This window comes from Muscardinus avellanarius (assembly GCF_963383645.1).
Source record: "Muscardinus avellanarius genome assembly, chromosome: 7".
NCBI classification, from domain to species: Eukaryota; Metazoa; Chordata; class Mammalia; order Rodentia; family Gliridae; genus Muscardinus; species Muscardinus avellanarius.
In genome coordinates this window covers 82324573-82342709 of record NC_137793.1, presented here as the reverse complement: position 1 = coordinate 82342709, position 18137 = coordinate 82324573, and the positions used below count along the sequence as shown (strand labels likewise).

The window sequence follows — 18137 nt, the reverse complement described above, 5'->3', positions numbered from 1 at the left end:
TTGTTCTGGGCCTGGATACTCCTCCCACATGTCCTGTCCAGAATGATATCCCTCGAGTGGCTCGGGACACAGCATGGCTTTGTCTCTTCCCAAAGATGCGCTTTCATTTCTCAACAGCCTCAACGTGAAAATCACCAACAGAAGTCTTGAGGCCTCTGACTCCTGCTGATATGTTCACTGGGAAAAATCAATTACAGCCTAATTACCTCAGGGGGTTAATTAGCCTCCTGTAACTTGGGTGTCCTCTGTGAACAGAGCAGCCTGTCAGTACCCGGTCAGTGAGCAGGGGCAGCTGAGGTGGAGGTTCCCAGCGAGCAGTTTGCCTTGGGGCTGGGAAGGAGCCCCCGCCTGTCAGGGGGCAGACAGACGACCGGCCTGGCACAGTCACCAGGGTTGGCAGGAGTGGGAGGCACTGATGGACCGAGTCCCCACCTAATTTAAGCTCCCCGACACCACAGGTGTTGACCGATGCCAGGCCTGACAGCTGTAGCAGGGAGAGGAATTACAGAATGGAGCAAGTTCTCAGGCTGACAGTGGCCGGAAATCACTAGAATCAGGGAGAAGGCACGGACCCTGAGCAGCTCAGGAAGCGGGTTGTACGAGGGCAGAGGCTAGGGCATCACTGGCAGCCCCTGCAAACATTCTCTTCCAGGGGGATGAAGACACAGCGGAAAGCCAGCAGCGTGATCACTAACCACATCTGAAAGGAAAATGGAATTAAAGCAGCCCCATTCTTAGAGGGGCAGTGTCTACACTGTACTAGCAGGAAGGGACAGTGTAACCCCATCCTGCTCGGAAGGATGGAGGCCCGAGATGCAGGAGGTTTCCTGGGAAGAATGGCCATGTGGATGAATTGCCTCTATCCAGTCTACACTAGCTAGGAAAGGCTTGGGTATTAAGGAAGGGGAAGCAGCCCTTCTTGGTTTCGTTATTTGGACAGACATGGAGAATTTAGACATGATTTTATAATTAAATCTGGGTCCCCAAGCTGGCGGTGCCCCTTATCCGCTATGTGGACTTGAGCTCATCACTCAACTCTCTGAGCCTCATTTTCTTCATCTGTTCAGTGAAGGTGAGAATGGGCACCTCCCATTGGTTGTTATAAAGATTAAATGCAACAATGCAACAGTGCCAAGCACAGTAAATATTTTCTCCCTGTTCAAATAATCTATCATCAATTCCCAGAGTTGGAGATACTGTCTGCCAGGGCGCAGTGCACTAGAATGACCCAGGGGAGTGGTAGTAGCCTGGGTACACCTGGGATGAGTTAAATAAGGCAGTGTGGGGGGGTGTTGAGTAACATTTTTTTCTCAAAGGGGGACAGTAAGCCAATGCATTTGGGAATCTATGATTATATATTAACATCATCTATTTGATCTTGAGGTTTTTCTTAATTCATCTGAAGGTTTTTTTTTTTCTTTTTGTACTAAGGATTGAAGATCCAGGGGCATTCTACCTCCAAGACCCCTCCCCAAGCTATTTTTACTTTCTTTTTGAAATAGGGTCTCACTAAATTGCTGAGGCTGGTCTCAAACCTGTCATTCCTCCTGTCTCAGCAAGTACAAGGATTCCAGTACAAGGATTACAGCCATACACCGCTATGCCTGGCTCATCTGAAGCTTTGATATGATAACAGGGGTGCACAAGATGTTGCTCAATAATCTGTGACACGGGTGAGAACCAGAGTTCCTTTTCTTTGGCCAAGAGAGAAAACGAGTCAGGGAAAGAGACAGTGTATCAGTTCAGAGGAGATGCAGACAAGAAGCAGCCCTTTCCTGCTTCCTTAAATCTGCAGACCACAGTGGTACCTACCCAGGCTTTTGTTTCTAGTCCCCAGAAGGACTGTGCAATTACTTTCAAAGCACAGTGACAGCTGTTGAATGAGGAGCCATGAAGAGTGATGTGCGCACAATACAACCAAAGTTAAGTACAACTCTTCCTCTCCCGGGCCATTCAAAACTCGAGCAGCTGCGGGTTCATTCATATCATCTATTCATCTTCCTTTGCAATTTGCTACTTTGGAAACATTTTTCCCCCTGTATAATTAATTACCTATTTGTTCCCATTAAAATCACAAACAAATGGGGACAGAGACAAAACCTTGAGAAGCAGCATGGTGGCTGATGCAGTGCCTGTCTTTATTTCTTCCATTTCAACTTTGTATCTCAGAGCTGACTGCAGCTCTTGAAATCACATTTCTGCTGAGAGAAGATAAACCTGCTTTTTGAAATGTTCACCCACCATGGAGTCAATTCTTGTCCCTACTTGGCTTAGGCAGTTTGGTGGGACCACTGGGCCGGCCCGGTGCCCCTTGTGGTATACAGAGGCATACAGACCTGCACAGGCACAAGGACACACTCTATACTCTTGTCATGTATGCCTGGACATGCACCATTGAGACACACAAGGCCTTCTTATACCCCCACATTAAACGGACTCTACTCTGAGACTTTGTCCGCAAAGGTTCAACCTGTGGCCCTGCTCATCCCTCCTGCTCTGGGAACTCGGGGGGACTCACCTCGGTGATTTGCGGGTTGGAGCACTTGACATTGTGGCTGGACCAGTCGAGCCAGGGGCTGGAGGGGCTGGTACAGTGCTGGTGGAGGGTGCACCTGCGCTCGCCGCTGCACCAGCCACACTCGAACTTGCGGTCAGCCTTCAGGCAGAGGCCGCAGCTCTCTCGCTGGGCTGCACACTTGTAGAGGTGCACTGCAAAGACAGGGGGTGTCACAGATGGACTGCAGAGGCTGCTTGCTCACCATTACCCTCTTCCGGCAGGCACAATAGACACTGTCCCCAGCGTGGATGGCACCATTGGTCATCCCAGAATAACTGATAGGAAATTAATAATAAATTAAGCCTCTTTGTAGTCATTTAAAGGCGCTGCAGAGAATATTATTACTTAGTGTTTTTGGCTCTAGATTGAATCAGATCAGGGCTCTAATTGTGGCTTCACTACTTCCTAGCAATGTGACAAAGTATTTAACCTCCCTGAACCTCATTTTCCTATCTCGAACATGGAGATAATCATTGTTTTTTGGGAGGTTTGAATGAGATGTTGTATAGGAAGTGCTTAGCGCAGTTCCTGTGACATATCTGATGCTCTATACATGCTTATTATCTTTTCTTTGAACTCAGACTGTATTCTTAGGCTGCCGTCTCTCATACTCTCACAGATGGCCCTCGTTTCAAGAAGCAAGGGCTCATTTCCTCATTGCAGGTAAAATTGAAGCTCAAAGGGAGATGCAGTGACTCTCATGGCTTACTAAGGTTAGGGCCCCATGCTGGAACCCTGCAGCACCAGCTCATTGTGCTGCTAATTGTTAGGATCTAAGAACACTGTCTTGCCATGTGCCCTGGAAAGGAGTCAGCTTGAGCTTAAAGAATGGCCAGGTGGCTGGTAGTGGGAATGCATTGCTGGTAAGGAAAGAGGGCCACACAGTCCTGTTCACAGCCCCTGTGGATGGAGAACATCTCACCAGAGAAGACATGTGGATAGGAAACATGTCCCCTGGCTCCTTACCAGGCTGCATGTGAGGTCTACAAGCCCTTCATCTTTGCTTTTGTCTCCTACTGACTTAAAAGCCCTAGTGGGATAAGCCAGTTAGTGGGACTCTACTTTATGAATCTGGGGCTTAGTTTCTTGCTTACTAGGGTTTTGAACTCAGTACTGAAAGAATTATCCAGAAGCACACTACAGCTATCCCTCTGTATCCATGGTTCTACACCTATGGGTTCAATCAGCCAGGGGCTTTTCTACCTCCAGGCTATACTCTCAGACCTATTTTATACTTTATTTGGAAACAGGGTCTCACTAAAGAACTGAATGAATGAATGAATTTATTTATGTATTGTGGCACTGGGGATCAAACCCAGGGGTGTTCTACCCCTGAGCTACACCCTCAGCCTTACCTACTTAATTTTTTTATTTTGAAGTTAAAGACATCTCACTAACCTGCAATCTTTCTGTCTCAGTCTCCCAAATACTTTTTTCAGTACTGGGGATGAATCTCAGGGTTATTCTACCTCCAAGCTACAACCCCAAACTTAATTATTTTATTCTTTTGTTTTTGTGAAACTGAGGTTCAATCCAGGGGCATTCTATCCCCAAGCTACACCCTCATCCCTATTTTTCATTATTTTGAAACAGAGTCTTGCTGAGTTGCAAAGGGCCTCACTAAGTAGTTGAGGCTGGCTGCAAACTGCAATCCTTCCATCTCAGCCTCCCAAATGTTATTCTTATTTTTGAAATAGGGTCTCACTAAATTGTGGAGGGCCTTACTAAGTAGCTGAGACTGGCTGCGAACTTGTGATCCTTCTGTCTCAACCTCTCAAGTACTGGGATTACTTGGTGGGATTATTTTATAAAATCTAATTATTTTATAAAACAATCTCAGCCTAAGAAGCACCCCCAGGACACTGAAAAGCCAAGGTAGGATCTACAAGTGTTTTAACAGCTATGGGGCTACAGCCCCTTGTCCCAGATGTTGCCATTAAAAATCATTGCTGCCGGATTACATTTGTCGTCCCAGTACTGGTAAGAAAAGAAGGTGACTAAATAATTAGTACTGAGATGATGATGACGACGACGACGACGACGATGATTTTGGTGGTACTGGGGGTGGAACCCAGGGGTTTTTCGACCTCCAGGCTATACTCCCAGTCCTATTTTATACTTTATTTGGAAACAGGGTCTCACTAAGTTGCTGAGAGCCCCACTAAGTAGCTGAGGCTGGCTTTGAACCTGTGCAATCCTCTGTCTCAGCCTCCTAAGTGCTGGGATTACAAGTGTACACTACCACGCCCGGCTGTACTGGGATTATTTTATAAAATAATTTTAAGCCAAGCATGCGCCACTACGCCTGGCTTGAAATTATTTTATAAAATACACCTGTACTGAACATGTACAGACTTTAATTTCCTGTTATTATTCCTCATGCAATACACTGTAGTAACCATATAACACTTAGATTGTATTAGATATAATAAGTAAGCTAGAGATGACTTAAAGTATGGGAAGATATGTGTAGGTTCTATGCAAATACTATGCCATTTTATATAAGAGACTTGAACATCCTCAGAGTTTGGTATCCTTGGGGTCCTGAAACAAATCCACCATTGATATTGAGGGATGACTCTACCCAGAAAGTCATTTGCAACTCTTTTGGCCAAGCAGACATAAGCTTTCAGAACCTGGCAATGTGCCCTTCTGGAGGTCAGGTCAGCAAAGGGGAGGGGTATTCTTTCACAGGTCCTCCTTCCATTCCTCTCTTCTGTCCAGCATCCCTTGGTCCCAGCTGTAGGACTTTATTTATTTATTTATTTATTTATTTATTTATTTAGTGGTACTGGGGATGGAACCCAGGGGCCTTCTACCTCTGGGCTACACTCCCAGAACTATTTTATATTTTATTTGCAAACAGGGTCTCTTAAGCCAGCTGAGGCTGGCTTTGAACCTGCACGATCCTCCTGTCTCAGCCTCCCAAGCATGGGGATTACAAGCGTGCGCCACCACGCCCGGCTGTAGGACTATATTTAAACATCGTTATGCTCATGGCTACTGAAGGCAGAAGGCAGGAAATGGGGATCTGAGAATAAACAAGCAATGCACTGGGCATTTATAAATATGGACCATGTGGTGGTCTCCAGCTATTGTTATGAGTGGTGGAACCCTTTCCTCCATTGCACAGGTGGGGAACCTGGGATGTAGAGAGGAGCCCTAGTGAGTCTGGGTTTACGCAGCTGCAAGTGAAAGAAACTAGCAGCTGAACCTTGGTTTGTTGAATTCTAGAACCTGAGTCCTTAGACACGGGGCCCTCTCTCCCCAACAAAATGTGCAGCTGCCCCTACTGCTTGGGCTCTGGGTGGGCACAAATATGTACTCAAGACAGTGCTGCCTGCTCACTCAAGGAGCTTCGTGGCCATCAAGAGAGTCTGATGCACCAGCTGGGATGAGGCTGTTTTTCTCCAGGCTCCAGGTGCAAAGCCAACCTCTGGGATCTCAGCCCAGATCCTGAGCAGAGTGAGTATCTCTCATCTCTTAGCAGTGTGAAAATTTGGTGTGGGAATGAGGAAAAATAGAGGAAAAAAAAAATCTCCCTGGCTCAAGTGTTTCTCTCCTAGTCTAAGCAACAATGATTTTTTTCCCCTGTACTGGGGATGGAACCCAGGGGCATTCTACCTCTGAGCTACACCCTACTTTTTATTCTTTATTTTGAAACAGGGTTGCAAAGGGCCTCACTAAGTAGCTGAAGTTGTACAGAACCGCAATCCTCCTGTCTCAGCCTCCCAAATGCTGGGATTACAAACATAATCCAGCAGCAATGATTTTTAATGGCAACATCTGGGAAAAAAGGGCTGTTAAAACACTTGTAGACCCTACCTTGGCTTTTCAGTGCCCTGGGGGTGCTTCTTAGACTGAAGAGGAGGCTGTAACAACTTTAGCTACTTGAACTGGAGCAGGATACAAAGCTCAGGGTGTATGCGAATGGGGAGGCCTGGGGCATATTCTTGTGGAAAGGGAGTTCAAATCCCACAGAGAGCTGGGCAGCAGGTCTTCACCATGATGTAGGCAAGCTTGTGCCAGCTCTGAAATTAGACAGTCTTGGTTCAAATCGTGGCTTGTCCTATCTGACTCTTGGCCTAACTCTCAAACCATTTGTGCCTTTTTTTTTCACCTATAAAATGGGAATGATAATAGTATGCACCTCTCAGACTTGTATTATTTAAGAAAAAGAATTCAAACAAAGGACTTACTGAGTGCCCTACATACATAGTGAGTGGTCAGAAAACTGGATTGGTTTTTACCATCCTTCAGAGCAGAGTGGAATAAAGTATCTGCTGTGTTCAGGGTGGTGGTGAACTTTCTTGAGCCACAGAAGCTCAACATGTGTTCGCGGGATGGTGAGTAAAGGTGACCTCAATGGAGCACCCCCTCCTGCTCCAGCCCAGTGCCCTTCCTGAACTTCTCTGCTCCAGATGTGGCCAGGAGTACAGCCTTAAAAACTTTCTTTGTGCAGTGACTGTATCCAGGGCCAAGAACAGGGGACAAGAGCTGAGTGGAAACAATATCTCCATTTCCAAGGAAACTGGCAGGACGTTCCTGCCTGCTGCTGTCCTAGGTCAGTTTCTACAGACACTTCAAAGCCTCTGGTAGCCAAAGAATAACGTGGATGAGCCGGCAGCCGCCCGGCGGATGCTCTGGTTCTAATAAAACAGAATAAAACAGGGCTCCCATCAGGACTCCTTTGATGGCTCCAAACGTTGCTTTAGGAACCTCTGAAGAGTTCTGCCGACAGAAGGAGTGGATTATTTGAGGGACAGCGGCCGGCTGGCTCTGATTCCTCCAACCCCAGTCTTTCCTGGGGTCATGAAAAGAACAAACCTCTACCCAGAGGGAGCTGCTTACCTTTCAGGTTCTGAGGGTTGTCAATGATGAAATTGCCATTCCACACCACGGCGAAGTCCACGGCCAGGTTGCTGATATCCATCCCATCATATTGGTACTGCAGAGAGAGGGGTAGAGGCACATGGCCCATGAGCCTTTCTGTTATAAGAACCCAGGGGTTCAGAGCAACTTCTCATGCTACTCAAAGGAGTCCTGTGATGTCCCTCCATGGGCTCCTAGTCTCTAATGCCACCAGAATCCTACCCCAAACTCCTGGCTTGACATCCAGTGCCTTCCATAGTCCAATTCAACTTTACTTCTCCAATCTCCTCTCCTGCTCTTGTACAGAAATCTTGAGTCCGCTTGTCTTCAAACCTACCTGTTTAAGCACCTCTCTGGGTTTTGGATGAGCTCAATATTTCATAAGAAATGCTACCCTCTCCCCATAAACTTCATCTGTTTAACTTACTCTTATTTCTTTCTTTTTTGGAACTGGGGATTGAATTCAGGGGCATTCTACCGGCTAAGAGTCCACTTTCCTGCTGATCCCGCAGAGGACTTTTGAGCCCTCCACACACTTAGAAACAGCCCCTCTGTGTGGGCCAGCCCCCTCCTGTTCCGCTGTCTAGGAAGTCCTGGGCATCCTCTCTGTCTCAGGGCTATTCAGTCCCGGCCACTTGGCCCAGAAGGGCGTGTGACAGTCGGCACTCGTGCCCCCAGCCATTTCCGTGCCTTCCTCCTTTGTTGTGTTCCATTTCTTTCTAATCCCACCTTCCCCCTGCGCTGGCGGCCTTCCACCATTACAAATTCTATCAAGCGCCTGTGACCCCAGACTCTGACAGCTCCCTGATAAGAGGCCTAGATTCTCTTTATCTCTCCCAGGAGAATTAGCTTCCCTCAACACCTCTGTCATGTCCCCCATCTCCCAGCTGACCCCCCACAGTCAGACAGGGAGTTGGCAGATAAAAAGATCTTCTCTGGGCTAGAATTATAATTAAACACCTCTCGTGGGCTTTCTTTCGGCCCGCCATCTGGGACTGCTTTAACCCTTGCTGCTCCTCCAGTGCACCACTGCGGTCTTCCTCTCCCCTCCCTCCTAGCTTCCGATCCCCTCTTCTGCAGCTTTCCTGGGAGGTGATGCCCTCTGTGCTCTTTCCTGCACCCCGAGAGGGGACAGGGTGTGGGGGTCAGAGTGTGGGGTGGAGCTGCCTCAGTCTGGCTAGAGTTTCAGCCAGGGCCAAGGTGTGCTCCTTAAACTTCAGAAGAGGCACCAAGATGTCAGCTTCTGCCCTGAGGTCCCTTTCAGAGTTTGTCTCCTTTGATACTTTTAACCTGCTTTGTCCTGGTTGAGGGCCCAGAGTGCCTGAATGCTCCTGTGTCCCCGGGGACATGGGGACAGCCTGTGACCCTGGAGGGTTTCAGGCTCCAGGTGGGGCCAAGCCTCAGCCCGAGTCCTCTTACCGAGCTGTTCTGGCACTGGACGCTGGAGCTGTTGAAGCGCAGGGCGGGGACCCGGTGGACGGCGCCCTGGATGTTGAGGACACACTCATAGCCACGCTGGCCGGACTGAGGCTGCGGCAAGTTTCGGGCCTTGAGGGTGATTGGCTTTACCTCCCCAACTGGAATCAGGATCTCCTCCGTGGGCACTAGCTGGGGACAGTCCTGGGGGGCAAGAAGAGAGACTCACTCCATCTGTCCTCAGTTCACACCTTCCTCCTCACCTGCGCCAGGGCAGGATCAGGGCCCCGATGCCAGGCCAGACCCTCTCGTAGCTGGGTGGACTGCCCACGAGAAGGACACGATCTCATTTCGGGAAACTCTGACTCAGCAGGGAAAATGAAATCTCTCTTAGCTCCTCAGCTTTGATATTGTCATCACCATCCCACAAATTGTCCCGTATCTGATGTGTGTGTTGCAGTTTTAGGAATTAATTTTCGAGCACCCGTGTGCGAAATGCTGTGGATTTTATCTCCCGAGACGCTGGATGAAAGGGCCTCCGCGTGTCCCTGTCCCCAGATCCGCACCCCCACCTCCGGCTTCCCCCACCTGGTTCCCCAGCTCTGGTTCCTCTGCCCCTCACACTGTTCAGTGCCCAAGGCGTCTTGTTATCGGAAGCGTCAGCTTCCCAACTCCAGCCGAGCTGGGCTTTCCAGGAGGTGGATCAAGCCCTCCCAGCAACTGTTCTAAATACTTGCTCTGGCTTTTTATCTCATTTCATTACCAGGCCCTGCATGAGTGAATGCCATGTTGCTTTGGAAAACAAAACCTAAACAAGAAAGTTGTGGTAGGGAGGGGCTATGGGTAGGACCATGGGAGAGAAAGTGAAGAAGGATTGACTGTCTTCAGTTCTGTCTTGATGCTGCTTCTCAACCAGAGGTCAAATACCACTGGCCAACAGCTCCCTCTCCTTCTGGGAAGATCTAAGCCCAATAGCCCGGGGCGGTGAAACCCTTTCCTATCTCCAGGGATCAACTAGGGAAATTTTCATAGGAGGCGCCACTTTCCCCATACCTTTCTCCTGGACACTGGTTCCTGGAAAGAGCTTTTGGGAATGTGCAGGGGCTCACATTCCTAATAAGATCTGCAGGGGATACTATTGGCATTTACTGCTTTGGAGCCAAGACTGCTAGACTTTCTACAAGGTGTGGATAGTCACCAACCACAAGAGGTTGTCCTTCTCCCAATGCCAGAGGGGGTCCCTCTTAAGGAGCCTCGTGTAATGTGGGCAGTGAGGAGCAATGCCACAGCCTGGGTCTGGGAATCAGGAGAGCAGTCAGCCTGCTGCTCACAGGGTGGACGTAGGCAATTGCTTTTTTTCTCTGGGGCTCAGTTGCAGGCCCATCATGTTCAGGTGCCTGCCTCTTTGACCCCACAGTTCTCGCGTATCATGATCTGGCCACACTGAGTGTAGGTTAGTGCTGGTGTTCCACCTCCCTTATTGAATCTACCTCTGGACCTTTGAACATGTTTTTCTCTCTACCAAACACTAACTCCTACCTTCTAGCCTCTCCTGATCCCTGTCATGCCTGAGCTTCTCCTTGAATTGATTCTCTTTCAATTAGCCTTTAAACTTGGCTCCCCTTTTTAGGAAGGCTGTACGTCCCCTTTCCTTGCACTGGCTGAGGATGGGTTATGGATATTCTGACTATATTTAGCCCTCAGAGCTGCACCTTCTTGTGGACTTGTTTTTCTCACGGGACTGTAAGCTTCTTAAGGATTAGATGTCTTACTCACTTCTGCATCTGCAGTCTTCCCCTTGGTGCCTCACCTGGTCCATTGGACCACTGGTCATCATTTGTGAGAGGGTAAACATAAAGCAGAAAATACAACAACAGACCAAAAAAAAAAAAATCTTAAAGTTTCCTTTTAGCTCTGACTTTGGAGGTTTGTTAAAACTGAGGACAAAACCCTACCTTCTGGATATCTAGAGACTCGAGAAAGAATTTGATTCCCAAAAGCTGGGGTTGGAAACCATCATGGTTTCTGAAGCCATTTATTACCTAACTGGCATGTCCAAATCTATTAAGGAATCTCAAAGACTTATGAAGATCTAAATGCAAGGACATTTCCTATGGAAATCTGCCTGGGAGTGCCTGGCTGGACCTCCAGGATCACTGGTGCCATCCCTGGCCTGTCTGCTGACGGCACGTGAGGACTCCAGGCAGGCAGGCCTCCATGAGGGACAGGTTCATACGGCAATGCCAGAACAGATGGGCCCGTTCAGGAGCCAGTCACTCAAGCTGCCAGCTCATAAACTTGCTCTTTACTGCACTTTTACTTTCATTCCCTGAGGGTACTCTTGACAGAGTCTTTCATATATTTATAGCCAAAAAAAAAAAAAAAGAAAAAAAAAGAATACTGCTTTAGGGAAGCCCAGGCATCCCATGGAAAAGGCGATGGATGCCACATCCTGTTAGTGGCTAAAAAAATCAACACCGAATTTATTAAGCTAGATTTTTAATTTAGGATAGAAATAAAGCTGAGTTATAATGGTATGTGTGTGTGTGTGTGTGTGTGTGTGTGTGTGAAAGAGAGAGAGAGAGAGAGAAGAGAGAATACATGTTTATTTATTTATTAAATTTTTTTTTAATTGGTGCATTATATTCATACAACGAGAAGAGATGTTTAGATTCTGAACCAGGTGATTTATTGTAAGTGATGAGCGGTTGTTTCTCATCTCTAATGAGCTCAGAGAACAAATTCAAATCTCATGAGCAGGGTCTTAAAGATGTGCTTTTGGAAGTGCGATGTCTCCATTAGTAAACAAGATTGTAGAATCCTTTTAACTCTGATGACAGGAAGAAAGAAAGAAAGAAGGAAGGAAAGGAAAGAAAGGAAAGAAAGGAAAGAAGGAAAGGAAGGAAAGAAGGAAAGGAAGTAAGGAAGAAAGAAAGAAAGAAAGAAAGAAAGAAAGAAAGAAAGAAAGAAAACTGACCATTGGCCCTTAGGATCCATGGATTCAACCAACCAAGGATCAAAAGTACTTGAAAAATTATATCTGTACTGAATATGTACAGCTTTTTTTCTTGTCATTATTCCCTAAACAATACAGTACAACCTATTTGTACAGCATTTACATTATGTTGGTTATTATAAATAATGTAGAGATGATTTAAAGTATTCCTCAAGAGCATATTCGTAGGTCATATGCAAATTCATGTCATTTTACGTATAGGATTTGAGAAGTTGGCAGATTTTGGTATTTAAAAAGGTCCTGGAACCAATCCCACTTGGGTTCTGAGGGATAACATTATACACTGTAAAACACACACACACTCTCTCTCTCTCTCTCTCTCTCTCTCTCTCTCTCTCTCTCTCTCTCTCTCTCTCTCTTTCTCTCTCTCTCTCTCTTGTCTTTTTGCCTGGGGTAAGTTCATTTCCAGGCTGGTGGTTGAAGAATCATGAATAGAATTTATGGATTAGTACTTTTATGACTCTTTTAGAAAGGTATTCTAGCGCTCACCCATTATCTTAGTATTTGGGAGGCTGAGATAGGAGGATTGTGGGTTCGAGGCCAACTTTGACTTAATAAGATGCTATTTCAAAATAGTACAGGTATGGTTGGAAAGTAGAATGCCTCTGGGCTGATTCCTAGTACAAAAAAAGAAGGAAATTCTAGGATTTTAAAAACTTTTCCATGATTTGCTGCATTAGGCCATCTGAAACTAGAAATAAGGACAACAATGAGGGTCTCCCCAAATGCCCAGGATTGCCCCAGTAGAGAAAGGATGTCTTAATCTTTGTTTCTTTGGCTTTTGCTCTCCAATCATACAGAACAGGATTATTCCTTATATTCTCTAGGGCAAAAGAAAGAAGTGGCTGGTGTCCCAGGCATACTCTCTCTGTCTTGGGCAACAGGAGAGACAGAGACCTTCTGAGTTATGAAGTGGCTCTGGTAACTGAGAGAGCAGCAGTGAGTCTTGTGGGAAAATGGCAGGATGAATGAGGCTGCAGACGGGCGCAGGAAAGCCAGCAGCCCAGAAAGATGCCAAGTTGTTAGAACTTCGGTGCATTTAGGGCTTGAGGAAGGGGTGATAGGCTTCATCAGCTATAATGAAGCCATTTCCAAACCTTTTGGATCTGTGTGTATGTGCATGTGTTCTTTCTCTCCCTCTCTCTCTCTCTCTCTCTCTCTCTCTCTCTCTCTCTCTCTCTCTCTCTCTCTCTCTCTCTCTCTTCTTGTGCTAAGGACAAGAGGCAAATAATCATAAATGCTTTTCCTGCAGAAAATTAAGACTGTTATTAACATTCTTAAAATACTGAGGCTCCTGCCGCTCCTCACAGTCTTCTGAATAACATCTTTAGGTCATCTCATTTTTCCTGTGTCTGCAGACCAACTGGAGCCAGGGGTCAGCTCCTCAGCAGCCGTCTCAGTCTCAATTTAAATACAGATGAACAGATGTCTGTCCTGCTTGGGAATACCCCAGGGCTACAGGAAAGGAAATAGAACTGCAGGGAGGGCAGGGACCCTGGCGTAGAGCCTGTGAGTCTTGGGGTCGTGCTGTCCACTGGGTTCCACTGCACTCTGCTAGACTTCTGTGCTGGGGACCCTTTAGCCTTCGGAAACAACTTCTCCCATGTAGAAATGGCATTATCTTCACCCACTGGACTTCAAAGAGAGAGAGCAGCCAGCATCCTGGGAAGCTAATCGGATTTATTTGGTTCTATCTTTTCCCTGGGACAGGGTGTAAAGAAGATATTTATGTATCTACATCTCACTAGGCCTGGTTTAGCCATGGAGGGAGATGAGCTTTCAAAGCTGAAAGCCATACATAGTCCTGTGCACACCCGCTTGCTAACACCATGTCACAGCTTGATCTGGCCCAGGGAAGCAGAGATTCAGGGGTCCTGTCTGAAATCTGCCATGCTTTGAGTGCTGAAAAGATCTGCCTTGTTACCTTTAAAAGGACTCAGGGGATGATTCAATTGAAATTCAGTTTCCTCATCTATAAAATGGTGCAAATAATACCTGATCATCCCAGATTGCATGAAAGAGGGATAACAAAGTATAGCATAAGTGGCAATAAGCTGGATTAACCATTGTTAACATTATTATGGCATATTTCTTGGTGTGTGTGTGTGTATGTGTGCACACATGCATGTATGAGTGTGTGTAAATGCAAAATGAGAGGACATCAACTTATCCAGACAAACTTGGAGCACTGACTTTCAATCCTGATGCTTGCATTTACTTGACAATCCTGGGAAAATTATTTTACTTATCTAACTCTCGGTTTATTCATAATAGAATCTCTTTCAAAGACTAGTTAAGATTAAATGAGACTCATATATATATATATATATATATACAGTCTCGTATACATATATATATACATATATAAACACTCATATAGCATGTATGTAATAAGCACTCAATAGATGTCAACTACTAATATTTTTATTTTTGAACCGTATTTTCTGGAGCACAGCTGTTCTTCGTCATCAGGCTTAAGCCTGACTTGGCCGAGCAACCCTTTGGAAAGATGTAGACAGATGCACCACATGCACTGGCTCTCATTTTATCTGGAAATGGCACGGTCGACCCATCTTCCATGGAAAGCATACCCATCTCTGGAGATGGATTTGTCCCTGTCCTTACCCTGAGCCCTCGTGAGTAAGAGCAGAGGCTACACCTAATTCACACCAGCAAGAGCGGCTGTGACCATGGCGACAAACACACTCACAGGCCAATTTTTCTGTGGAAAGCAAACCACTCCACTTTTTTGGATGCCTGAGTTCTTTGTAGCCTTGGGCAAAATCCCTAAAACTTTGGCATCTTGGTTACTACAGATGTCAGATATGAATTATGTGAAGCTTCAGGGCTGTTTGGAGAATCAACTGAAATGCCATATGTCAGGGGTTCTCAATCTTTAGCTTCATCTGGGATGGGGCCCGAGAATTTAAATTTCTAACAAGTTTGTGGGTGACGCTGATGGTGTAGGCCCTGGTTGGCACACTTTGAGAACTCGGCACACTTTGAGAACTCCTGACTCTTGCAAAAAAATGTGAATGTGTGATGCATGAGTTCTGGCTGTATTAATTAATGGAGCTAATCAGTTATACATTGTTTCTAGGAAGTAGGTAGACATAAAATTTTGATTCAAAGTTGGGTGAGGGATTTACTGTAAAAGAGATATTTCAGAAACCCCAAAGAGACAGCTAAGGGATTTTTAGTCCTTAAAACAATTGAAAGACATCATTGGGTAAAATGAAGGAAACCTTATCTAAGTCAGGCATGTGAATCTTTGCTGTCCCTTAGATTTTCAGGGATGGAGGCTCCCTAAAGCAGAGCTTTGGGAAAAAAAAAAAAAAAAAAAAGAGCAGAGCCTAGGAGGTGTTTGCTGGGAAGAAACGTGTGATCAGCAGGTGGCCAAGAGCTAAAAGTAGTATTTTAGGAAATCAAGGAAGTGGCTCCAGCAACCTTGCTGGGAATCTGCACCCTCTCTCCTTTCCTGATCAAAGAGGGGAGCTGGATGGAGTCCAGGCTTCCATCACTGCTGGCTCTCCAGAGAGTTCATCCTCAGGCCATGCCAGGGGCCAGAGCACTTGAGGGTAGTAGAGTGGCTACCTCCACTCCCTGGAGATGGAGATAAAGGGGAGGGGGGTGGCTCCACTTCAGTCCCAAGTCCCAAAGCTAGAGAATAAGAGTGAGAGGAGATGGGAAGTCTCTGGGTTTGCCCTGAGGCTCTTTCAGTATTAATTCAGACCTCTGGAATGTCCGACTCTCTCATCTGAGGCCGAGAGGGAGCTGTGTTTCAGTGGCTCCTACATGGAGTGAAGGAGGCTGGCCTGCTTCCAATTAGCCTTCAAGGCTTAGCCCTGGGCCTCCACATGCACCCGGCAGAGTTTATTTGTCTTGCTCCTGTGACGCTCTGCTTGCCCTCGCTCCAGCTGCAGGTCGAGATCAGGCTTGGCTTTGGGTTTCCCTCAGCCTGAGGGGGTGACCCCACAGAAAGCGAGACAGCTGCTATTCCTTGTCCACACCTCCACTTCACCGGGTCTCTGAGCTCTGTGATCCTCCTCCATCTATTTTATTAAGCCACTTAGGAGTGAAGGTCGGTTTCTGAGACCATTGATCACAGTTTCTCATTGACCAGCCTTCTCCCTGCCCTGGCCTTCCGTGGCTTGCTTTCCGGAGTCGTTCTTCCACTGGTACCCAAGTTGTGTTAACCCCACTCCATGCCTTCAGCTCCTTAAGACTAGTTTCACACCAGGGCTGAATTAATTTCCAGTCCACTAAAGGCCATTGAGTGCTCTCAGGCCAGCTGCATCCCAGCATACCAACTGATTAGAGAAAATCCTTTCTAGATTGTTTTTAGAGCACTAAATGTCTGGTCCCATCATTCAGAGTCTGTCTTCCATCATGGATGAGTCTGTCTTAAATGGCCCTGTGGGGACCATCTGTGTATTTCCCTTTCAAAATACACACATTTTATTTTTCTGACTGAATATAATGCATGTTGTTTCAGAAACTAAGAAGCACTCAAGGCTGTGGGTGTATGTTTCAGAAACATTTCAAGATCTACTTTCTTAAGTTTAGTTATGGAAGCAACAATCAAGATTAGGAGACACAAAAGATTTCATTTCTTGAAATGGGAGAAAAGTAGACACAATTCCCATCAATGGAACTTGGGTACAGAAGTCACTGGCTTATCCTTGGTTTCACACATACATCCTATGATTCACTGAAAAAGGCAGTAGGATTTTAAGTTAAAATGTGGTCCCTCCCTCGAGATGCTTGCAATCTTATGCAAGAGGTAGTGTGTATAGAAAGGCTGGTGAAACAAGACGGGAACTTGTGTATTAATGTCCATGTGCATCTACATGAAAACATAAGGTCTCTATAGCTGTTCAAACCCAACTGGCCACCCTTGGCCATGAAAAGCACTAGACATAAGAAAGGAAGTCTGAGAAAGCAGGCTTCACCATTCTGAGGCATGCTGGGAACACGTAAGAAAGTCAGCATCAATGGGCAATGATTGACTGGAATATTCATTGGAGGGATAAGCAGTGATATTTTACTATGTTGATAATAGAGGTAGGTCAGGCTTTAGGAGTAGAGTTTTAACTATATAATAAAGCTGGATTTTTGTAAATGTCTGGTTCTTTCACTAGCTGAATTCTTCTCTTTCTGCAAGGCCACCCACTCAGCTATAAATCAGATTCAAAGAATCACTGAATTTTAGAGTTGGAAGAGAAGTTGGCATGAAAGAGTAGTTGACAGTGAATGTTCTACCGAACTAGACTATGTCTATAGCCAAGCACACAGCTAGACTCAAAGAATAAACACCATTCCCTACTACTCTCTCAAACTACTCTCTCTCAAACCATGGAGTCTGTTTGGGTTAGATACATTGCCTCTAAGCTTTTAGATTCAGTCCCCAGGTACCTGCATGATTTTGAATGCACAGAATCTTAAGAGTCTAGCAGACACAGCCTCTGCCTCTGGGGCCTTTGCCACCAGTTTCTTGAGCTTTACAATAACATGGCTTTCTAACATGTAGAATTTCTGACAAGAGGACAAAATAGGCCAGGACATGCCATTGGGTGGACAGGCCATTGGGTGGTCATGCCATTGGGTGGACAATCAGAAGAGGGAGGGTCCACTCAGATTCCTTGGGAACATTGCCATGCCAAGGGCGATCTTCTTACCTCTGAAACATTGATCCGGCCCTCCTGGAAGGAGCAGGTGGTGGGGTCGTGAGTGCAGAGGTTTCGGTACTTGCACCAGTGGCAGCGGAAAGCGCTGTTGACACAGGACAGGCACCTGTAAGGACAGAGACAGTAAGAGGATGCCAGCCAGCCATGAGAGAAGTCCATTATCCTGTATTTGCATCCTAGACTTAACTCAGAGGACAGATAGGCAGATTGGTGGAGCATCCTCTAGCCTTAAGAATTGTGAATTCTCCACCCAGCATGGTCACAGGACCAGGAAATTAGAAAGAAACCTGGACTGCTGTGGGAATGGTGTAACTTATAAAGCAGTGGTGTGCTGGTGCTGGCTTGCACTAGCTTGTGAGAAGTGATTGTTTACATTTTCAGGAATTTTTGCAAGCTGGTTGATCTCATGTTGGTGACTTGAAATTAGCCATGGTGGGATTATTTAAACCACAGAAACTGATAAACACTACAATGTATATTTTTTTCCCTTCTTTCTGATTGCTGGTAGTTAAACCTTTACCAACATCCCCCCCCTGTTTGTAAGACAAAAGTGGCCTAAAGAACACAGAGGTAGAAATCGGGCAGATCT

General features: G+C 46.2%; 1 protein-coding gene across 1 annotated transcript in view; it reads right to left on the bottom strand.

The window, feature by feature from the left end:
* PLXNA2 (plexin A2) overlaps positions 1–18137 on the bottom strand; it is a gene marked incomplete at both ends in the record, with an annotated part of 192311 nt that overhangs the window by 50721 nt on the left and 123453 nt on the right. Inside the window, 4 exons of the mRNA XM_080699264.1 lie at positions 2519–2709; positions 7409–7505; positions 8849–9049; positions 17540–17654. Coding sequence (XP_080555390.1) covers positions 2519–2709; positions 7409–7505; positions 8849–9049; positions 17540–17654 — 604 coding nt within the window. The remainder of the gene's footprint in view (positions 1–2518; positions 2710–7408; positions 7506–8848; positions 9050–17539; positions 17655–18137) is intronic.